This window comes from Hyposmocoma kahamanoa, unplaced genomic scaffold (genome assembly GCF_003589595.1).
Source record: "Hyposmocoma kahamanoa isolate Upper Pololo Valley unplaced genomic scaffold, ASM358959v1 94, whole genome shotgun sequence".
NCBI classification, from domain to species: domain Eukaryota; kingdom Metazoa; phylum Arthropoda; class Insecta; order Lepidoptera; family Cosmopterigidae; genus Hyposmocoma; species Hyposmocoma kahamanoa.
The window spans coordinates 9577431-9602540 of NW_020654878.1; the positions used below are offsets into that span (position 1 = coordinate 9577431).

Consider the following 25110-nt stretch of genomic DNA (forward strand, 5'->3'; position numbering starts at 1 on the left):
GAGTCACTCCTGCATTTCAAAAGAGTTACCTACTTCATGATGCATTGGTAGAGTTAGCGCCTTATTGCCTTAAATCTTTATTTTAGAATTAATTTAACTTGAACTGTTACTTTAAACAAAAATGTTATCCGTAAAAGGCCTTTTACAATAATTCAATTTTTTAAAAATATATTATACACGAACGTTTACTTTTTCGAATTGCATAACGGTCAAGGAGTTTTTGTTTAAGTGCCTTATGTGGCCAGTGCGAAACTGTTTATGACTAAGCGGGCATTAAAAAGTTTTCAAGAGCAAAAATTTATTATTATTTACTTTGTTACTGACTGATATTACAGAAAAAATGATAAAAGACTGTATTTATTTATACTTGATGAAACGTCTCGATACTATCTATTAGTTACAGCATTTACTGAAATATGTGTTCAAGGCACGCAAAAACATGTAGGTACAATCCATACAAAAGTGGCGAATTTTTCTTTACTTATACGTATGAGAACAGGATAATTGAACATTATTTATTATACCTATTTGGCTGACTGTACAAACACTTTTACTATGCAATTTTACAACTGCAACACGGTATAAATAAAAATACATTTGTGATCAATTGCCAATAAAATTCAACTTTGAAGTCGACTGAATATGACTCAAAATTGCAAAAAGTCTGTTTCCCCATTGCTATATAATTTTGCGAGAATATTTTCTCAAAATTATCAAGGGAACTTTATATGACAGCAAATATATATTTTATATGTATGTATAATGATAAATATGTAGTAAAGTTAAGGTGATAAACACGTTAAAGACCTTTGATCGGTTAAAAACGTGATTTTGTATGAGTTATTTAAAAAAGTTGCTTGAATGAAGTCATTTGCTTACACCATGATATATTGTATGTGTTAGTACACGGGCAAAGGTACCTAATGGTTGAATTTCAAGAAGAAAATCCTAAGGAAGCGCTCCATATAAGCGAAGTTTGATCCTATTTTGGATAGTAAAACAAACTCGATGATAATCAATAGTCCCAATCTTGAAACTAATATCAGGGGTCGTGGTTTATCGATGCTCCCTTTAATTTATACAGTGACAATATTGTACGAGCTCAAAATCTCGTAATTTTCAGCAACTTTTGAAAACAATAGAACACATTTTCTAAATTTTGAAACAAATGACCGTAGGAAAAATAATTAATTCCTTATTTTATTAAAAAACATAATGCAGCCACGAGGCCTGATAGAACTACATGAAACTATTTTTCGGGTCTAAATAGCTTATATTTGTTTTTTCAAATAAATCAACGATCGTAAAAGATCTGTAAATGGCTCCAAACGTTGGTTTGTTTGAAAAAAAAAACAAATAAACGCGATTTAGATCCGAAAAAAAATTGTTGTATTTTTTATGTGTAACAAACAAAACCTGAAAACTCTATATACATGGGAGAAATTAATTCTGGCACTAAATGAATGTGTATCAAAAATAAGAATGTTTATATTGAAGATGATCGTATTTCATTATATTATGTCAACATGTAGGTAAAACTTTAAAAATTTGCCTTCAAAATTACATTAATCGTTTTAAACATTTGATTCACTTTGAAAAAAACTAACTCTCATCCAATGAATCTTAATGGCGGTGGTGATATTTTTTCACATTTCTTACTTGAATCAATCACAACTTGATAAAATTTAAATTACTTAAAAATGTTGCTGCAATCAGTGTGCTCTAACGTTATAAGAGTAAGTATTTTTCAGTGCATTGACAATGAAACATGGATTTAGTATCAACGATTAATTGTCAAATAAAATTACAATTTTTTTATAAAAGAAGAAACCGACCGCAAAAGTTTGTGGCAAATAGATGTATACCTACCTACTATTTGCCAAGTTTTATTAAAATCGGTTACCGGAAAGTGTACGTATCCGAATTAATTCTCTAGTTTGCCACTCTTAGAGGTGGAATATTTTCTTCAAATTTAAATGGGATCAATACTGAGGTACTACCCACTTTCCAACAAAAAAGAATCATCAAAAACAGTCACAAATGAGTAGATCTTGTAACATATATACAAAAAAATGCAGTCTAATTAAGAACCTTCTCCTTTTTTGAAGTCGGCTAACTAGCAGTAAATTAAAGCCACGTATGAAATTGTCAATATATCAAGAATCCGAATAGTAAGAAAAATATTTTTCTCTATCAAATTTCCAGTTTCTAAAAGCAGTTGTACATCTTTATAATAAATAAAACCACTTATAAATTCAACGAAAGGGAAGCAACGTAGGTATGTACTTTCGACGGATGTTAATTTCTTTAAGGAAGTAATCAATCTGAATGATAAACATCATACGCGTAAGACCACAAGGTTTTCATTTTAATACAATTCACTGATTTTCTGGATAACCGACTCCATATATGAATTTCCGTATATAACGCAAGGCATATGTGGAAAAGTTTAAGAAGCTATTGCCTCTATGTAAAGCCCTTATTAATAAACAATTTGCACAAGCATTGGTTCATGATTTGTTTACTCATGAGGCTCCTTGGACAAAGTTAACAGCACGTTGAGCCTTACATACAACATTTAAATTGAACTCTACGATTCTTTTGATAAGAACTGTTATAAATCCAATGTGTATGTAGCTTGGTGTCCTGTTGAATATACAATTATGAAACAAGTGCCTGGATAAGTAGTTACTTATACAGTTGTATATAAATTCTATAAGCAAACATACTTCCAAAGGGACGGGAACATAGAGTCATAGTTTTGAGTGTACAAAAATACTGTTAATTATGTAGTGTACAGAATAAACAAAGCCTTGAGTTACCAAACTGTAGGAGTACTTTGAATTCCTTGTGGCTAATAGACAGGACAAGACGACACATAGAAGAGTCACACGAGGGAAAGAGATGGAAATATATATCTCACTCGCTCCCTCAAACTGGAAGCATAGGGGAACTACACCTGACCTTTTAAGACTGTAGAGCGAGTAGGACAGTACTGCCTATTGCAAAATAATATGGCATAGAGATTTCATTTTAAACGTAACTGAGATACGCATGCGTCTAGTTGAGTAAGTGTTTCTTTGGAATAAATCCAGAATACTACATTCGTTTAGTACATTTGCTTACTAAAGTGTTATAAAACAACGGCTTAGTTGAATATCAACTGAAAGATAAGCCACACAGTAAATCTTTGTTTCTCTTTTGGGACACAATACAATAAGCTTGCGGTCATTAATGACCAGCAGCATATTTTATATTACGAAAAAAAATATCTATATTTTTCACTGAGCCACCTGAAACACTAGACTGATTGTTGAACTAGAGAATCCCGTCGAGCATATCTCCTATAAATACTAAACTTCTATAAATATTTACTTTTTAATGCTTTAAAAAGCCGGCAATGCACAGATGGTGAGCCAGCTGTTTCTATGACAGTCACGTTTAGACAGTCTCACTCTGTGTGTAGGTAAAGCAGAGCTCGTTAAATTTTTATTACACAAGGTCGCCACTTTATGGTCAATTCTCAACATTTATTGTTCGCGGACAAACTTTTTTTACACTAGCGTCAATCAGTTTATACCGATAGAGTTACGATTGACAGTGATTAGGTATAAATTGTTATAGCGCCATAAAATGCGTTTTATAAGTCCGAAAGTGTTATAATATGTTTTGTTTGGCGTGAGATCACTGTTTGGGTAATATATTGACGATAAAGGTTGTAACGAGGCAATATTCTGTCCAATGTTTGCATTAAAGTATCGTGTAAATAATTCTGTGAGCTTGACAACTTTTTAAACCACTTCAAACTGCATCGGCTGCTCGTGCGCAGGGTATATTTACTGTAAATATTATTGTCGAATAGAGTTTTATTATAGTGTTTACTGCCATTAGGTACTTGAGCGGTTGAATAGTAGATACTCTTTCTCATTTTTTTTTCGTTTACAATAGGTATGAGAATGTGTAATATAAACACTGACTTATACCTCAATATTTGAAGTATTTATAATCATCAAACTTATGCTCCACTATAGCACGTGGTTCCTCTAAGAGAGAGACTTTAGACTTTAGTCCACCACGCTGGACAAATGCGGGTTGGAGATAACAAGCATAGACAAAAAATTTTATGAACGTCCGACCAACACGTGTCACAATAATACTAAATAAATTGAAATATATCATTCAAATAAATTCAGCAATGCTGGCTCCGATCATAATCGTGGTATGCAAGTGTTCTACTAACTACAATTAAGGTATTTAGTAGCTGTAGAGTTCCTAGTGAAAGAGTGCATCCAGGGAAGTACTCCAACATTACCTATTTCTACCGCCAAGCGGCAACGTGACAACTACAGCGTTTCGGGTGCTGGTGAAAATACAGGCACGTGGAATTTTCAACTTATGTCTCAGGACCACAGGCGCAGTGGCAATGTCGCTCAGATTTAAATACGATTTAAAGTTAAGTGCAACTGCTATGGATAGACGTGCCGCTTACCACCAGCCGCGCGACTTGTTCATCCCGTCATTTGATATCATAAAAAAGTCTAAATTTCTTCAACATTTAGTTGAATTGCGAAAAAATTAATGTAAACTTATAGCACAACATTTAATCACATGAGGTTTCTTAAACGCAAACCAAAACTTCCCTTATAAAATACTATGACAACAATATGATGTTTTGACTATGTTTCGGCGATATCGGCTTTCGAGGCAAAATATAAAGGCCGCAAAGGGTAATAAAGCAATTGGCGATCGCTTGAACAAAACAATGGACATCGTTCTAAGCGAGCGTAAGCTTTCGACACTTGATTTAAAACCCTATGACTTATACCTTATTTGTAAACATGTTGCAGGCACAAAGGAACGCTATTATGAACAAAAAAGAGAATTTGCGCAACCCAAATTGCCGTGGACCTTTGTTTAATGTTTTTGCGAATAATAAAAAGGTGGTGAAAGTCGGGGGCTAGAAACTTAAAATCTATTCAACAAGTTTTTGAGGAATACCTGTTATTGAGAAAGGATTGTGTTTAGTGAAACTCATGTACGAGTAGAGCGAAATTTCCAGTTTGTAGTGTAAAATATGATGAGAATAAAGATTAAAATTTCTCCCACGTGTCTGATAGAGCAAAATTTATATGAACTGAAATGACGATTAAATTCTATAAAGATTTACGCAGTAGGATATTAACATGAACAATGTAAAATAATTATATTATGTTAATAAGTAATTAAAAACGTCCAAAATAACAATCGAGATGAAATTTTAAGATAGTTTTATGAAAAATGTGTTAAAAATTTTGGTCCTTGGTTCTTGCAAATATTTTACCTCAATGTTTGCTTCTGGGACACTGACCCACAGATCATCTTTTGTTCTTGGAGAAAGTTGTCTTCTTTACAGATCCTTTTATAAACCCCTTCCGTCACTTTTTGCGAAAATCGCACAAAAGCCATTGAAGTGTTTGTTTCTTTTGCTTACAATTTGCACGCAAGACAATTGCAAAAAAGTTACCATAAAAATATAAATATTTAGTGTAGCACGTTTTTTGAGAGCCATTAAAATCCTAAAACTTTTAATCATAGGTAATGAAACTATTTTTTCTGTTCCATATCGCATATATATATTATTTTCTAACTAACCAACGTTTCGGGCGCTTCACAGGTCACAGCTGTCTCATTTGCTGACATTGGACTTGCCAAGGGCCCAAAACGTTGGTTTGTTTGAAAAAACAAATACACACGATTAAGATTCGAAAAAAATTGTTCCATTTCCTATATGTAACGATGCGAAAACCTAAGAACTCGATTACATTTATCATCCACACTCAAAATAGGGCTTGGACGTCAAGTTGCGGACACCAGCCCGTTATACCAAGTACCAAGTATAATTGTAAATAATTTCAAAATTTCCACGCATCTTTTTTAAAACTGCCATATTAACACAATACTTTTTAATAGATCCTGTTCTATATCATAATAAACAGCTAACTTTAGAAGAGTTTTTACTCTGTGAATATATTCAAATATAGATATTTAAGATCAATATGAATAACAATTGATGGATAATCGCTTAAAAGAAATGCTTTTTATGTAATTTGATGTAATAACAAATTATGAAACTATTCATAGAGTAGCAACACATGTAAATATTAAAGTATATACACTTTGTTTCCAATACATTAAATACAGTCGATCGCAAACTATCAGGCTAATTATAAAAACACATGAACAGACAAAACATAATCGCTGCTAAATCGATAATTGTATTTGTCTTGGTAGAGGAAACAAAGTTATCTCATAACAGGAATTTGATAAAGCCGTATCAAATTAATAATTGCAAATTAATTGTACGGAAGGAATTTATTGAGCTTAGCCCACGTGCGTGGACGATTATGTACAGTACCTGAAAAATATCCAGGTACCCTTGTTAAAGTAAGGATTATAAAATAATAATAAAATTTGAAGTACTGTCCATTTGACCACCTCGGCCACCCTAAAGTTAGCGTAACTATATGCGCTAGATAAGAAAGTCCCGGGTTCGGTTCCCGGTAAAATAAATTTGGGAAACAAAATTTTCTAAACTGGAAATATATTTCGAAACTATTTTTCGCGTGGTAATCGCGTATATTTTTTTTTCAAACAAACATACGTTTCTGACTCATTGCAGATCCCACAGCCACGGCTGACTGAGATGGTTTTTTTTTATAATACCAAGCGGGTAAAATGATTAAATAATTATGTCTCATATTAATGTGAACCACCCTGTTTTGAACTACAGTTACAAAAATATTACATATTTTAATTACCTTGTTTTTTGTTTACTTAGAACTTTCCAAACAACTTTTTTTTCTAAGTAAAGGTATTAATTAAAAGAAAATTAGGAATAAAATAAAACATATATGTTAATAGTACTACAGTAACCTGTCTGCTTGAGATTTTTCATCAGGGGAAATACTGAAACCCAAGTAGTGGTAGAGTGTAGTGGTAGTGCGGAGGAACCATATTTTCTGTTGAAATTAAAATCTTTCTCTGGCATCTGTCCGAATGACCTCTCACATACACTATGCAGAAAACGGACTTCTTTTCCAAGGACCTGGGGTTTGTCAAACTTAATTGAATGAGTAGATTGTCCATGATATGTTCGCAGACTGCAGACTTATTTACGTGACGGTGCTAAACATTAGCTGTATTTCAACAGGAAAGATGATTCCCCGTACCACCAACTTGAGGTCCAGTACCTCCTCTTATGAAAAATGTACTTAGTACTTTACTCATTAATATCTTTATTTTATTTCTAATGTCCTTGTAATTATAATACTCAATTTATTAAAAACGTTCATCATGTGAAAATAAAATACTTGCAAATCATATACCTATAGCGAAAATCGGCATATTCTTTGGTAAATTAAAAATAGGGTATTAAATAATTGTAATTAATGAAAACTCATTTAATAATTTAGAAGTAAATATTTTAATATATTTTTATTAAGTATTATACATTTTAATCCTTTTCAAATTCCTTCATTAAATACAATTGGCATCGAGAAAACCCAAGTAGGGTTTAACTGTGCTTCACAATATTTATGCACCTATATACTTTTTTATCTTAAAACAATAAATAAAGTGGTAATATTAATTAGGCCAGGAGTAACTGTAACTTGTGCCCATCATGCATTATAGAAATTAATCATTCTCAAATAACTCAAGAATTATTTATTAAAGTTTGTAAGTTTGTTTAGGTATGTATTTCAAAATTCTTCAAGCTGATAAATATTTTGAAGCTCCTTTTACTATCGCTTTATAACTGTAGTCCAAAATAAGGTGGCCTTAATTATTATTAGCAATAAATTAGTGATAACTTTACCATCTCAGTCAGCCGTGACCATGGGAACTGCACACAGCTGAAACTTTCTTTGTTAGAAAAAACAAATGTATGCGATTGTAATCCAAAAAAGTAGTTTCATTTCCAATGTTCAGAAATAGCAAAAACCTAAGATTTTTTTTAAATTTGCTCTGGTTTAAGTGTTCTGTGTAGATAGTAGTTAATTTTGTTTTCTGATACTAATACCTATTATACAAAATTAAAACCAGAAAATTAGTATGATTTTCTGGCACATAATTATGTACATTATTCTATTCTTTTTCAAAGATAATTTACAAAACTTACTAGACTCTCAGTAAAACATTTTTCATTCAGTACAGTGATGTCACAACATACTGATAAAAGATTGTCGTCACACGTGAGCTACCAGCTCTTAACCTAAAGACTTAAAACTAAAAGAAAAATAAATTTGAAACGATAAATACCATTGAACTCACCGCAGACCACGCGGTCGAAGGGGCTCATCCAATCTGGAAATGGAAAATCTATTATCAATCGTATTGAAAGTTCTTTGTTTCGGCAGGTTTATTGTACAAATTCAATAGGTATACTACTAAATACAAATTTCTACGAATTACTTAATAAAAAGGTAGAAAACGTCAAAAAAGCCTTGTACATTCTAAAAAGAGCCAACTAATTACCGAACTAGAGCTATTAACAAACTACACTAACAAGAAATTAAAAAAAAAAACAGTGGGAACAATATACACTGAAAAAAAAGAACTAAATTGAAATATATAAGATGTAGTTCAAAATGATTTTGGGACCTTGAAATAAAATTTGAAATTGAAATAAAAAATAAAGTAATTAATTAATTAATTAACTAATCAATACATTACTTGGTTAATTATTTTTTTCAGTGTATATTTATATTTAAATAGGTACACAAACAACCGGTGATAGAAGTACCTACATATACTACATATATTTTTGATTTTTTTTAGGTGCGTTAAAAGTTACATGCTGTCAGTGGATATTTAAGAAAGTGAAAAAAGATAATGTGTAAAGTTACAGAAAATTAAAAGAAAAACATATAATTAAGAATGGCGCATAGATAAACTGAAAAAGTAAAATAATTATAAATTGCATTTTCATTCTATAGCAACAACAAGTATTATTAATATTATTATTATAGTGAACGTACCGAACATGGCTGCAATAATAGAAAAACAAAAAATGAAACAGTTAAATACTATAAAGTCAATAGTCAAGTAACCTAAGAGAACATTGTAGTCTAGGGAAAAAGGCAATGTTTATTTAAATTTATTACAAACAGTGTACATTGTATTTTTATTTGCAGACAAAGTAAGTGTAGGAAAGTGAATGCATGCCGCTGTTTCCACAGTTATCCAACATGCCAAGATACAACCCATTACTATTAGACAATGGGCAATTGAATCAGTTTTTTCCTTAAAAAAAATCTGTTAGTATAGCCATAGAAGAGCTGTTTCAATTAAAATTCTATTATGTGATTTTAATATCTTTTATAGGGAAAACAACTATAATGAATATTCATTTGTTTGTTTTTTATGTTTTTTTCGTAGTGGTAGTTTTTACAAATCGATTCGATGTGGTCTTATTTCATTGGAACAGTTTTATAAGATTATTTTAAGTTATCACACTGTATTCCGCCTGAAGTATGAAATAAATTGTCAATATTTTTTAAACAGGTATACGGTAATTTTAGTATGTTTAGATTTAATAAAGGTTTACTTATTAAAATATTTAGTAAGTGGAATAAATCTCACACATATTAAATGAACATTAGACATCCGAAACATGTATAACTGCCTCCGTGGCCGAACGGTTACCATGCCAGGTCCCAGTTTCGATTCCCGGGCCGGGAGAAATATTTGTATGCCCTACATTTATTATTCTCGTGAGTTGGGGTGTAATTTGTGGTTGTCTATGTGTGTGTCCATGGCACCCGCGACACAGGGTTTCCCTAGGCGGGGCTATGTTGAGTGTGTGCGTTATTATTTATGTGTTTAAAATTTTCTTTTACTTTGTAGAGGGAATATAAATCTACAAGAGACAATCTACAAAAGGAGTGGCCTAGTTACTCTTGACTAATCTAAAATTAAAATGTTAACACTATGTTTTCAACACTTAGGACCGCCCCAATTAAAACCATTTACGGGCACTAGATTTAAAAAGAAGTAATCATTAATCAAAAATTCTTTAAATTTTTGGCAATTTAAAGGTGTGAACTGACGTATTGTTTACTCAATTACCAGACGTTTTGCGGAGGAAATGAACTTAATTTGGTATTTCAACAACGTTTTTTACTGGTTTTATCATTATCAACATCACCTTATTTAATGTCTTGCATGTAAATTTTATGTCCAATTAAGAAAAAAATTCAGGTGCTCGCGGTTCCTAACAAACATTAGCATTTGATGAGTTGCACCAGTTGCACCAATCGGAAATACATACTGGTTCTTCGTGAAATCATTAATTACTCGAAAAGTGCCTAATCGAATAAGAATTCGATTATTTGAACCGAACGCGATAAATCGGTATTCTTTAGCACATATATCATTCCGGCAGATAACAAACACACTTTTGATATTATATGAGAAAAAGACGAAGGTTTGGGCGTCACCCAAAAAGGTTACAAATACGTACCAGTATCTCACTCGTATTTCAAGAGAAAGATAATGACTCCCATAGTGGTTTTTTTAACAGTTTTTGGAAGTGTTGCAACAATGTTTTTTAAGTCGTAAATATGGTGTATAGGTGCTATGTTATGTTATGTGATTTATTCAGGTGCAAAAGACTAAGAAGTTTTTCTTGTTTCCTGATTACTATATAATACATTGACAAAAACTTTAATAATAAATTTAGATTCTAAAGTCTATAATTGACGAAGCAATTCTTTAAACGACCATGTTATTGGAATGTTTAGAAGGCCACAAATTAGAAGCACTAATTAACTAACCAAAGTTTCCGTATGTCCATTAAAAGGATAAAAGCTGCCTTGTAAGTTTCGTTTTCAAACAATGCGATCCGATTGGTCGAAAACGCCGGCCATGTTTGTTTGGCGCATGCGCGCTAGCGACGCAGTAGTTTTCAGGTGTGTGACGATTACACCTGTTTAGCGTTAGATTAGGTTAGAAAATAATAATGAAAATCACGTGTAAGTATGTACTGAATTGGCAAATTTACAGAATCTTACTTAATTTTTATGATATTTTCCACAAAAAAAGAAACTTTTATAAGTATATTTCATAATAGGTAAGTTACAATAACTGCAGGGTAGACTGAAAAAAGCACATGCCTTTTCAAATTTTATGTGTGTAAAAACCTTATTAGGTACTTTTTAAATAAATTACACGCATTACATTGTAAAAAAATCTAAAATTATTTTTAGTTTATAACGAAGACGCCATATCCATTTTTAATCTAAGCGCGTAGTGCGCTCATCAAATACTACGTGATATCTAAAAATATAAATTGATTCATACGTCATTCAATTTTCATTCAATTCAACTTTTGAAGTAGTAGTTTGCACGTAATATTCAGCTACACTGTCAAAACGTTGCGCGTTAGGACTTATAACTGTCTGCGTATGTCAACTCCGCCATTTTAAGTCTGTGAGCGCGTGCGATGCAAGCGCCGCCACCAACTGGTGTATTTTCGTCCCATCTGAGACGAATTTTTGCCTCTACAGCCCGGGACATTTTTATAACGCTACGTTAGCAACAAATCACGAAAATAGTCGTTACTTCACAAAAACAAGTCGATTATAGGCCATTTTATATAATTTCGCTGAGCTACGAGATTCTTACGTCGCTACAGCGGCTTTGATTATGGTAGTTTGACATGTCGAGTTTATTGATGGCAACATGTGCCAGGAAGGTCGCTCCGATTCTAGACGAAAGATTCTTTTTGATTCACGCGTTTATTTAATGAGGCTGAAGTTATTTTTACAAACAAACCATTCGTCTACTACTAATTTGGGGTACTGGTAAATAGACATTCAATATAACACTACTCGTGTTCGAACGTCCATTTTACGAACAACCATTCGAACTGAGTATATATTTTTGTAGTTGTATTTACGTACTCGGTATCGTGTATGTTATTGTGACTTATGTAGCGCCACACACTTGGTTTTAGTTTGTAATTATGATAAGTGAAATAGGTAACGTTTAAATACCTATAACGATGTAAAACAGTAATAATTAAAATTTAATTAAGTGATAAGAATTGCATATGTACGATAAAATTTATTTATATAAGCGTTTCGTATATACAATTATTGAAATACACTCGTCGCATCTAATTTAAATACCCAATTGATGACAATAATGAAGAAGTAAATTAAGAAACGTAATTATTTAAAGGAAGTAATAGAGTATGGAATTTATGTAATTTACATGGCCAGAGTTTCCAATGTGACATTCATTAAGGATTCGACCTTCCCAAGAAATTTATAACAGAGTATTGTAAATTATACATAATATATTTGTACCTTTTCAATAATTAAAACAGTGGTGTGTCTACTTCTAAAATTATAGTTCATAAGTAATGTTGGATACTAACATTATATTCCTCGAAATATCGTTTCTTAGCGGTTAAGAAATTAAATATATTGTATATTATTATTGTTATTGACGTTTAAGATATGTTTTGGCTGGCAAAAAATGACATTTTTTGCTTTAAAATTGTGATAAAATGAATGCTTAGTTTTGTTTTTATTACATTTTAATTTACATAGATTATTTTTTAAAAGATAATCCAAAAATGTTGACACTTTATATTAGATTTTTTGTAATTAATTAAGACTTTTTTGAGTAATTGATTTTATTTTCATGAAAAAACTGAAGAATAAACTATACAAATTAGAAGAAAAAAAATTGCAATAAATAACAATTACAGATTATATATATTGCAATTTTTCAAATCAATATCACAAAATTTAATAATTATCTTACAAAAGAAGTATATAAAAATCGTACACTATTATAAATATATATACCAGGTATATATTATGAAAATTTATATAATATGTTACCCGTGTTATTTTTATACAATGGGCATTTAATAAATTCTGTGAACTATGTATATAAAGGGAAAAGGTGATATTATTTCATATACACAAGTGCACCTCCTTGATGTTGCCTTTCTCAAATATCCGTTATTGCATATTTATTAAAATTGTCCCCCAACCTACGAAAAACAAATGTAAAGTATGACGAAATACACTTCCGAGCAATAAAAGCGCGAATAAAAATAATTGTGGCATTGTATGCAAAATATACAGGCAGTTTAGTACGCTAATGGCTAACCATTTTTGGGTACTAAGTGGACCTCACATGAGGTCTATAAAAACGATATGGGTCATAAATTGGACTTAGATTTAGGCCTACATAAGTTATTTAGGATTTAATGATTGTATAATTTATTTCGTTTTTGATAAATGAGTTTTAAAGCAAATATCATTTATCGATAGTGATAATTTATGTCCGAATTGTATACAGGTAATAGTGAGTGGGATCCTGTCATACCAACAGTGTATAAGAATATTTTGTTTTATATAAATTTACTTTCATAGCGGTCACGTGATGCGTTAAAATGTCAGTATTTTCCTGTATAATTCTTATGGTGTATTTCTATCTTTCAAATAAAATAAACGTTAAATAAATTATAATTAGCATATAGGTATGTAGCAAAATGCACATATTTTTTTAAAAATAAACAAGATTACAAAGTAGAGTACTTTTACCACTCTCTCATGTTTTGACTGCTCTACGGGACAATCCCCGCCGAAGTGTGTGCCGTCGGCGGCACGGCAGCTCGTATTTACAGTGTTGCGTTTAGAACCCCGATCCTTCTTTTACGGCCTTTTTACTATGGGAATGTCGGATATTTAAATACAATTTTTTTTTAAATAATCTTTACCACGTGCCTCTTGAAAAACGAATGCGGTTTCTCTTTTGTTTGCCTTTGAAACACTTTTTCTAATTTTCCTGCGATCATCTTCGAATGATATTTTGTTATTACTTAGTTGTATTTAAACGTTTATGTTACGTTGAAATAGTGTTTTATTGATATTTTAGCATATATAAGAAATATCTTTTAATGCATCAGTTAAAGTTAATCTGTTGGGTCTCCTAATCCTTTCTAGTTATTTTAAATTTATAAAGACGTTAAGCGACGATACGACATTAATATTGTGTTTTATGTAATATAATTGGTACTTATTATAATTATGTGCCAATAAAAATAATAATTGCCCATTTCATTGCCTTTAAATGATTATAGTTGAAATATTTTATTGTTCCAGTAGTGACATCTGATCATTAGTAAGATTTTAATTGTCTATAAATGAGGGTAGATACTGATGAGTAGGTATTCCAATTGGAAACAATACGATTTGTATAAATTTTACATTTAAATTATGTTAATGACTTTTGTGTAATTGGTCGTGTGAAATAATAGGAGTAGACAATTGCTAAGAATATTTTAAAGTACCTAAAATATCTACTGTACAAAAAATTACTGAAAAACATATAAAATTCTACCAAACTGAAATTAAACAAGCAACTTACGAAACTGATTGATCTAATTGGTTAACAAGAGAAAATAATAAAAACGTTTGTGCTAAATCAACAAATATGGCAACGAAATAAAATGAGAACTGTATTGTTCTAGAAAAAGACATCAACGGCAGCACACGTAGCATGCAATCATGGAGGTAAATATTTACCAGTGATGGACATCCACGGATAACGCGGGATATCTGGCAGCGGTTGGGCTGATGGCTGTGAGCAAGCTGCTCCCATGGCGTCCACGGATGCTGCCGATGCTGCTGAGGCTGCAGAAGCCGCCGCCGCCTGGTGGTAGAACTGTGCTGCAGCCGCCATGCTTGCCGATGCCGCCGACACCGCTGCGCCTCCATTATGTTGTCCCAACGCGTAATTCACCATCGGATCTCCTCCAACAGCAGCTGGATAGCGGCAGCTTTTTTCGTCAGATGACAGCCCCCCGCCCGCCGAAAATGGCACTGACCCCCCGAACTGCTGGTGATGCGACACGTATGGATACATCCTCGCCGGCGCCCCCGGAGACGCCGACGATGAAGAAGAGGAGCGTTGTGGACTACCGGCGCCCGGTGAGCCTGCCCCCAGTGTCGCCGCACCTAGCCCGCCAGACAGCGAGGACGACAGCGACGTCGACAACGACGACGATAGCGATGATGATAGCGACGCCTCTATAGGCGACGCTCCAGCACCCGCGAACAAATTCTGGTGATGGAACTGCTGATGGTATTTCGGGAGCATGCTATCGATGATGAACTTGGAACTCATCGCTCGGCGGCGACGCGGCGCGCGACGATCGCCTCGCGGGAGATGCGTTTATCACCGGCGATTCGGATCGATTCTCGCGCGTGCACCTCTACTATGGCCGCGGATCGTTTATGACCCGCGTATGAGGCTCTACGACTCTGAATTCCCCGCCGTGGCGAGCGTTACCGCTGCCGCGCGCCGCGCCCGAGACGGCGAGACGAGTGACGTGCGTGTGAGCGAGACACACACACTACAGGGAGCGACGCGCCGGAACCCTCTCCGTCTCATTAATTCCTACCTGCGTGGCTTATATTAGAAAGGGATAAAAGCTATTTGCTAACGACCATTCCGCCGGCCATTGTTCGTAATGGCGCCGGGCCCCGCGCACCCCCGCGCCCACCTCGTCTACGCCAATAGTGATCCGGTGCAGAACATTCACCGCCAATCACAAACCATTCCAGCACTTCTAGCTGTCAAAGAGAATGGTATTAAACGGAATTGCAACATTTCGATTTGTTAAAGTTGTTTATAAATATTATTTTCAATTGATAAAATTAATTAAGATTTGAACATCAAATAAGTACGACAGGTACCTGAAAGTTCGGAATCGCTAATAATATCGAAAACTAATTTATTTACAAAAAATATAAATTAATTCATTGACGATTTCACAATTTCTCGAGGATAAACGTAAATTTTAAACCTCAAACATGTTTTGTATTTTGATATATATTTAATTTCGTAGTGTATTAAATTTTGCCAGTGAAAAACTATCACCAATTTTATTGTAACATTCAAACACGAAAAAAATTATGTAGAGCTAGAGTCACTGTCTTAATTAAGTACATTTTATTGGCTTTATAGTTAAGTTTAATATACTTTTTTAAACATACATTTCAAGAGTTTAATGAAATATGGTTAAACATTGAGAATGTGCTAATAAGAAAGCAATTAAAGAAAGTTAATTCAATTTAATTGCTGTTGTTGTAAACTTAAGTTAGTGATCAAACCAATATAACCATTCTGGTCGAGAATCGTTAATCGTCACTATCGTAAAAAGTTTACAGAAAAAGAGCACCTCAACATTCTAAACATTTTACAACGTGTCATAAAATAACTTCCTACTAATCTCAAAATAAGAATTGCTCTAAATTGTGTTACGCCGGCCACGTGGTCGAACTGGTTCATTCATCTCTTTTTCACAGACATTGCTATCTCTTTCCCCCATTTCATTCATCCTTACAGGTCGTAACCACACTGAGCACATGTGCAATAACAATCTTTACGACTATAAAAATAAAACTGTTTATTGCGTGAGAAGTTTATTTATTTATTACACTTTGGATTGTTACGTGTGTTTAGTGCATGGTTTTTATAGGCTTAAGTTGCCTTTTCAGCTTTATCAGGTCGGCGGTACGGCGGTGTGGCACTAGAACATTGCATAAGTATAGATTTTATGGTGTTATTGTGATGTTTTTGCCGTAAACGTATGGAATGTATGATATGGGCAGTTATGATCGTTCTTTTTATGATAACGCCACTTTTTTATTGATTTGTAATTGATTTCCTTACAAAAAAATAAGTAGGAAAGCATAAAGATAAATGCCTTATAAATTATGATGTATTTTTATGTTATATATATTTATCGTTGTATTTCGTATAGCATTAGCTTTAGCTTTACAAAAAATGGCTTAAAATCGTGTTTTACTTAATAGGATTTTTTTAGTAGCCAATCCCTATTTACCATAGAAATTACACATAGAGTAAGTAATAAAAACAATTAAAGTTTTTATTATAATGAATATTGATCGTTTCCAGTATAGTGTTACGATATATGTTTTATAATGAAATATATAGTTCATTAAATAAGTTAAATTAAAAAAGGAAAATTTAAGAAAAACTTACATTCATAGAGTTATTTGTAAATGACAAGACAAGTTGTGCAAATAGGGGTTCAGGGATGCTTGTCTAACCCGATATGACTGCAGTACCCTAACACAGTCCATGAAGCACTTGCTCGTGTGTCCCTTGAGCCCTAATGCCTGTACGAAGGAAGAACTAACTCTACATGGCTACGGATTACGCAGTCATAGTGGCAACATACTATAGAACACCAGTATTTATTTCATTTTATTTCCTTAATTTTTTTTATTTTATTTGAGGAAATTAACAGCTCAAATGACATTGTGTGTAGGTATAATAAACAAAGTATTTACAGTTGAGAGCCTTTACAAATTTCCTCGACTACTTATTCTTAACGTTCAATAATAAAAAAAATAAAAACTTTAAGAAATTAGATGGCAAAGCATATATGTGTGTGTGTGTGTTTGTGTGTTTCTGTGCGTATAGTATAGTTCTAAAATAAATAAGCGTCAAAACGAGGAGTAAGAGAAGATGCGTATATAACAATAATGAATTACTTTGACAATCTCCATGGTCGAATGGCTTGCACACCGATTTTATTCATTTATTTAAACTTAATTGCACACAAAATACTACAAATGGCGGACTAAATGCCATTAGGCTTTCTCTATCAGTTAACCGGAGAGCTGGGTTCAAAATAATTAACAGGGGTGCATAACATGTAAATTAAAACAGATAGGAAGAAGTTTATAAATAATTATGATATATGTACCTACCTATAGTTTAAACACAATATAAATATAGCACATAATATTATATGACTAACTATATACTTATATAAGCAACCTATATACACATAAATATATAATATGTAATACATACACATATATATTAATATACATATTTATATATTACAATGTCAGACTAATGGGATGTAGATTGAGACTCCCATATGAAATCACGGACTAATTGCTTGAAAGCTAGTTTATTCAGAGCTTTTTGAATATCCCCATGTAGAGCGTTAGAGCGTTCCAGAGTCATATTGCCTGAAGAATAAATGAGTTTTCATGGTGTTGCCATATCTAAGGCCGCGGGTTCGATCCCCGGCCGGATCAATTTAGAAAGACTACTTTTTCTACGAGTATATTGTCTCGCAGCTGTTTGTTTCCGATTTACTTTGGGATCAGAGCAACGTATGATATGTATATTTAAGATTTATTATCATTTATTGGAAAAGTTGCCATCTAATAACTTAATAATAATAAGCCAGAAACCCATCCAATAATCTGGTCTCAAATTAGAGAACTTCGTATTCTAGAGTATCAAAGCACCGAAATTGACTCCGGCTTATTGCCCAGAAAAACCAGATCAGAATAAATTTGGATAAGCTATTTCCCAAATTGGTCCTACCTAGAATTGAACCCTCTTCATCGTCGTCATTTATGACATATAACGCTACATTTTAGAAAACGACAAATCAGGAAATTGCAAGAAGCAAAATAAAATAATTAAATAAATTTAATTAAGTTAATTGGTTCAATAATTTAAAAGATTATCTGATTAACCTTCAAATAGTTCATATTATTCATTCTTGTTAGAATGACTGATTCAATTCAATTTATACAAAAAGATTCAAATCAACGTCTTATTGAAATGTTTTATCTTATTAGTTTTAATAATAAAATCAAATAAGTTTCCTATAGAGACATGAAAAATGAATGAACAAACCGGAATAGTTCTCTTTTTATTAGAATAATAAGTGAGCGTTTGAAAGTGAACTATTTTCATGACTTTTTAAACAAATTATATAAAATATTGTACCAATACACAGTTACAAATGACTTTACGATACGGTAATGCCGTTGTTTAATCATGAATATTTTTATAAAACTACTTACCTATACAGATATTGAAGCCTATTTTCAACGTACAAAATTCAGAGAAGAAATTTAACTGACACCCACTAATAAAAAGATTAAATTTTGAAGCATGTTTACCTGTACACGGATAAACTGCATTGCCAGATCGTAAACCTTGACTTATTTAGACTCCGAGATTTCAGAGATAAAATAAAACGAGTCAGTCCGCGGATAGAGGTGCATTATGGCCTCTTTAGAGTTACATGCACTTTTGGTGTTTCATTCATTCATTCATTCATTCATTGTACTTAAATGTTGTTCTTAAATTTGGCCATAAGATACTGTAAACATCGTAATTCCGTACCTACCTTTTAGTCATAATAACGAAATTTCATTCTGCAAATTTTAATTCATATAAAGTTTCTGTAAATTATGGATTTAGAATGCGTTCTTAGAAAATAATGATGTTACTGTGTTATGACATTGCAGTGTAATGAAAGTTATTTATTTTAGCTTAAGCAATTTATTTTGTTTTTAACGTCGTTGCCGTAGTATTTTTAGTATTAGATTGGCTTAAATACTCTGTCTAAATACATCGGGCCTTCTCATCATCCATACCACAAAGTACGAGAAGAAGAGTTTCCAATCAGTGCGTTACGCGTGACTTACGGATCCAAGGCGGGACACTCACGAAACGGCTAGTCCACCAGTTAAGCCATTCATGGACTGTACTCAAACAGCACCGTACAAAAAAGTCTCAGTCTTTTCTTGCCGCACAATTTATATTCAATGTCTGTAAATCATTGAATTTTGTCAGTACGATGTTGATTCTTGTCTATAGAAGCCGTAGGCGGCAGCAATTAAGAAACCACTTGGAAATCGCACTGTATAACCTGTAGTTGCTATTTTGAGATCCATATAGCGAAACAGGGTACCCTGTACTATCATATAATGATAATTAATTTATATTTAAATTTACGGTAAACGTTTACTGTCCATGAACGGATTAAGAGTCGCTCAGTAAGCTATGGAAAGAGCATATGCTCGGAGTTTCTCTGAAGGATCATTCGGAATGAGGTTATCCGACATAGAACCAAGGTCGTCGACATAGCTGGTAGAATAAGCAAGCTGAAGTGGCAGTGGTGGTTAGTCACATTTGTCGAAGAACCGAGGAGACCACGGCTCGACGACGTAGCATAGGATGCCCTCTGGCCATATGGAGTGAAGATCTACGAAAGGCTGCTGATAGCAGATGGTTGCAATAAGATAAGGACCTGGCGCAAAGACGTACGTACATTGGGAGAAGCCTATGTCCAGCAGTGAACTGCGATAGGTTGATGATGATGAAATACTCTGTCGTGTGGTAAATATTTTGTTTAGGTTTTCAAGTTTTGTAATTACTATCAAAAAATTATTAATATTAGTAACATTAATGTGCAAGATTATTCAAAGAAAAACATGCATGTATGTATGTATAAAAATAATAGGCATTGTTTTGTGCCTTTATAATAACAAAAAAGATTAGTAGACAATTCCTCAATTCTAGGTTGTCGATATCGTTTGCCCTTTATAGTGCCCGTAACAATTAGTCTTTCAAGGTTATCAGCGTTTCTGCGTGACATGCGGCGCACACAAACGGAGGATAAACATCTGTGATTTTTCAGCTGCAGATCCTCAAGCACAAATACCCAATTACTTCTCTAAATAAATCAATTGTATATACAGGCATTTACAAATACATTGTTAGTATATACATAAATGTGAGTAAAAAGCCTACTCAGGAAGTATTTAGCAGTAAAGTGGTCGGTACATCTATAGCTTATTACTTGTAATCGTAAAATAGAATAACCCTTAAGTTTTTTGCTTGCAAGTACAGAAACGCTGGCAAAACCATCACGCCCCGTTTTATAGAGGATCGATGTTTAAAGCCAGTATCATCGCAGCCGCAAGTCGCAGGTGGGAGGAGCGAATGTCCATCGTAAAACTGCTCGAGTCCCGGGAAAATTTACAACTATCGCACGCGAGATTTAACGAGCAGTTTATAGATCGGACGCTTTAAAATTCCGATATAAAACTAACTGTGTCTCATTTGGGTCGTCAATTTGGTATACGACGCATTATCCCTGTCAGGACAATTGTGAAATTACTGTGTTACAGATTATACGAATCGCTACTAATTTTTACTGCTCAAATTTTAAGGCACTTGTTCTTTTTGCTTTATAATATTTCACTTGGCTGTGAAAACGGATAGCCGGTGACAAGACGGGACATTTGGGAAGAAATAAAATTATGACAACTTTCATGTTATGTACATATTTTATTAGCTGCGTACACAAAAATTAACATGTTTGTAGTTTAGTAGTATTAATAGGTGTTGGCGAGGAATTCATGGGTTTATGTTGTTTATGCACTTACCCAGTCCGCTGCGTACGAACGTATCACCTGAAAATAAAAATAAAAATACATTAGTCAAAACATTCAACTCATGTTAAAATAATTCTAGTTTTATTTTTAAAAGACTTTTATTTGACGATGATAAGTCCACCTAATTGTAATGGAATTATTTTCCCTTACAATTAGACGCAACACGCGACAGGCCTGTCCGTAGCAGTTCCAGTGCCACAAAGAGCTTTAATTCACATATATTTGAGGGGCAGTGCCACCGCGCTCTTAACCCTGAGACATAAGTTGACAAGTCCCATGAGCCTGTAATTTCCTTAGATATTAATTGCACAAGCACCCAATGTAATAATGGTCACATTACTTGGTGGCAGAAATAGGTAAAGTGACAGTGCTTCCCTGGACGAACTTTTTCACAAGGAGCTCTAATGCTACTAAATGCTTAGGAGGATAGTTCAGAGCAGAACTTACCTCAACACAATATTGTTTTTTATACATGCAGTATTTAAATTTTGAATCTAGGTAGAATTAGGCACCTGCATTGCTGAACATATTAAGTATAAAAAAGATTTAGTTCAATTTTATAGCTGCGCGTCTCGTAAATAGTGAAAAGAAAATTTTATGTTTAGATAAATTGAACTGTCCCATAATTTGCAATTAAGGTTTAAAATATTCCTCTGAGATAATAAATGTTTACAAAGTAGGTCTATAAGGTTGTTTACAAGGCTCAATTGCAGACAAAGGAGTAGGTTTTTTTTTAATGGTACCAAGTTACGGGGCGAACAAATCGTGCGCCTGGTGGCAAGCGACATGCTTGTCCATATTGACAAGACCCATATGCCCTTAATTTCACCAGCAACCTTACCCTTCAAAACCGAAACACATTACTGCTTGGCGGCTGAAATAGGTATGGTGGCAGTACTTACGTGGACAAACTATTTCACAAGAAGCTCTTCTGCTACGATATACTAACAATTTAACAAAGAACTTTTGCCTTTCATAGATTACCTATACGATTGTACCTAGTCGTTTTCTGGGTATATAAACAAGTATATAAGTGACAAAATTGAAGTACAGAACTTTACATTCGAACTGGCTCTACTGCCTTCCATTTCAAATAGAAACTTTCAATTCAAGGAATTCGTTTTGTTCTCTTAGTTCCGTGGAGGTAAAAACAAGGAATTCCACGTTTGTACAAAGCAACGACGTTAGACGTTCAAACTATAAAGACACGGACTCTTAGTGTAGCTAGCATTTTAGAAGATATCTGACATAATATTCTGATACAATTATTATCTAAGAGCGTTTAGATAAAACTTAAAAGCCTAGGTAGCGTGGAACTAAAGTCAGAAAAGCTAATAAGATTATCATACCAGATTAAAACTTTTAAAAGATGATATTTTTAAAATTATGACATTTTTAGTAACTGATTCTATATATCACATACGAAACCAAATACTGTGTCGTGACTCAAAGTAGTGCACTATTTTGAGACAACTCGATCTGAAAAAAAAAAAATGTATATATATATATATATATATATATTCTCCTTTGTAACTGGATAATTAATATTACGTATAAATAAAATAATCACATTGTTCGCAACAAGATCCATTTAATATTTGTTTAAACGTTCAACTGTGTTTTCATTTATTTGAAAAGCGTAGCGGGTGAATGTCGATAATCTTTGCCTACCCAAGAGGGATTAGATTATCTGTCTAATATTATTTAATTAAGATAATATATAGGTAAAGTAAAAAAGACAATAAAAGCTTAAGTACTAGAAAGTAAGACTAGGATTTTTAAATTATATGAATAAAGTTGGATCCCCGCGGTTGTGCTTTCTCAATTCCATAACTTTGAGTTACGACAGTATTTGATTTCATGTGCGATGATCTGTTTCATACTAAATGTTATAGACGTACTACTACAGCAACGGACAGCTGATAACTTGTTCAGATTTCACGGAGTCCCCTAAATAAAAATTGTATGAAATAAAAAAAAACAGAGTCAATGCAAGCAGACACATCGTTTTGTAAAATTCCTAAGTCGACTAGTCTTTTAAAAATTCAATAGTCGGGTCTTTTTACCTAAGATAACCATTTACTGTAGAGAACTAAACTTAAACATCCGATAATAAGTATATAAGTTCTTATGCCCATTCGTAGCATCCTAAGCAGCAACATTTATTTAGGTATTCCACGCGTACACAAAAACGGGGGTAAGTAGGAAATTTTAATTTCACGTCTAGAGACGGGCGAGCGCGGAAATTTGTGTGGCATAATAAGTGAGATTGTTGCGAAATTTGTTACAAGAAAAAGAAAGAGGGCTCGCACCGCGCGGACGTTATGATTAGGAAGGATATGATTTTTATACGCATAGAGATTTTTTTAAATTTATTTCTTGTAATGCAAAACCAGTAACTAATTACAACCTACTAATAAGCAATTTTAATTTAACAAAATATCTTAATATTAGTTAGGGGAAGACTGTGTTCCGGTTTTGAAGGGTAAGGGTGCTGGTGAAATTACAGGCACATGGGTCTTGTCACCTTATGTCTCAGGGTGAGGGGCACAGTTACAGTGCCGCTCTGATCTTTGTGATTTAAAGCTCTGAGTGGCACTGCAATTGTTATGAACAGGCGTGTAGCTTACCATCAGGCACACGACATGTTTGTCCTGTCACTTAGATTATAAAAACAAAAAAATACACTTTGTTTATGTGTTCATAGTCTTAGTTAGCACTGGCAGTAATATTTATTTTATTCGCTATAACTTAACTACACTAACTCAAAAGGTTTAGTTTTATGTAGTCTATGCACTATATTTGTATTGTCTAGTAGCTGTACTCGTAAAGACTCTATGTTCACGTGATGATGAAGTCTATGTTCGTGAACTTTGGCGTATACTTTTTATTGCTTTACCTACGGGTTCAATGTTCAAATAGCGATGCAGATCCACATATCGTATATGTGAAGGAGCACTATATGCATAAAAAAATAGACTAAGTATGAGATGTAGGTATGAGACCAAGGTATTTTATATAACACAAACTAGTAATTTTTAAATTCATAATTAAAATATAGTAAAAAAAAATTTACAAAATGTAAAAAAAAAATAAAGTAAAATCATGCGACATTATGTCGTGTAGAGTTATTTTCACATTAAATACACCGACCCTCGAAAATGTTTGAACGCATCTTATATCATGCTTGTTGAACAACGCATAATTTCTTTATATACCTACTGTATTTTCTTCTGTTTTTCTTACGAAGTACCTAAATACCTCAATTTCAAGATTTTTTGAAAATCCTCTTAACATGTATATTGAATGTCAATTATTTTTAAATCTCTGACCAGGTCCTTTCAAACCTTTCGCTGCTCGGTGGGCGCACGTGTAAGTGGCAGCTTCAATATTTATGTGCAATTTTTCCACCACCTCTCTCCCCCTTTCTCACCCCCGATAAAGGATGCAGCGCGCGATCCCGCTCAAGCTCAGCGGAATTGTGTAACAATGAGCTCTGCTTATGAATAGCTGGTGTATTATTACGTATATACTATTTAATACAAATTTTGGCACTGTATCTTAGAATGCGTGTCCCAATATATACGTATGTACTCCAAGTAAAAAATATTAGGCCTTAGGAAGGCACCCTATAGGATCCTACATTGTATAATCACAACTTAGCTATTCAATATTTGTTTGTCATTCGATACTTTCTACTTCATATATAAATAATATGGGTCACTTGCACTTAACTATCAATTTATACAACAGACAGGCAATAATCGGTTCTCATTGAAGTTTTCAAATTTAGGAC

General features: G+C 33.3%; 1 protein-coding gene and 1 long non-coding RNA gene across 6 annotated transcripts in view; both read right to left on the reverse strand.

The window, feature by feature from the left end:
• LOC113237887 (homeobox protein abdominal-A homolog) overlaps positions 1–15314 on the reverse strand; it is a 53068-nt gene extending 37754 nt beyond the window's left edge. Inside the window, exons 1-2 of one of the 4 annotated variants that reach the window (XM_026474596.1) lie at positions 14589–15314; positions 8311–8343 (exon numbers count right to left, since the gene is read on the reverse strand). In XM_026474596.1, coding sequence (XP_026330381.1) covers positions 8311–8343; positions 14589–15189 — 634 coding nt within the window. In that variant the 5' untranslated portion in view covers positions 15190–15314. Of the gene's footprint in view, positions 1–8298; positions 8359–14588 lie in introns of all 4 variants that reach the window. The other 3 variants (XM_026474595.1, XM_026474594.1, XM_026474593.1) reach the window with 3 other exon arrangements.
• Positions 15315–21210: 5896 nt separating this feature from the next.
• Positions 21211–25110, reverse strand: part of LOC113237891 — a 154368-nt gene continuing 150468 nt past the window's right edge. For both annotated transcript variants that reach the window (XR_003311072.1, XR_003311071.1), the window contains one exon: positions 21211–21332. This is a non-coding gene — a long non-coding RNA (uncharacterized LOC113237891). The remainder of the gene's footprint in view (positions 21333–25110) is intronic.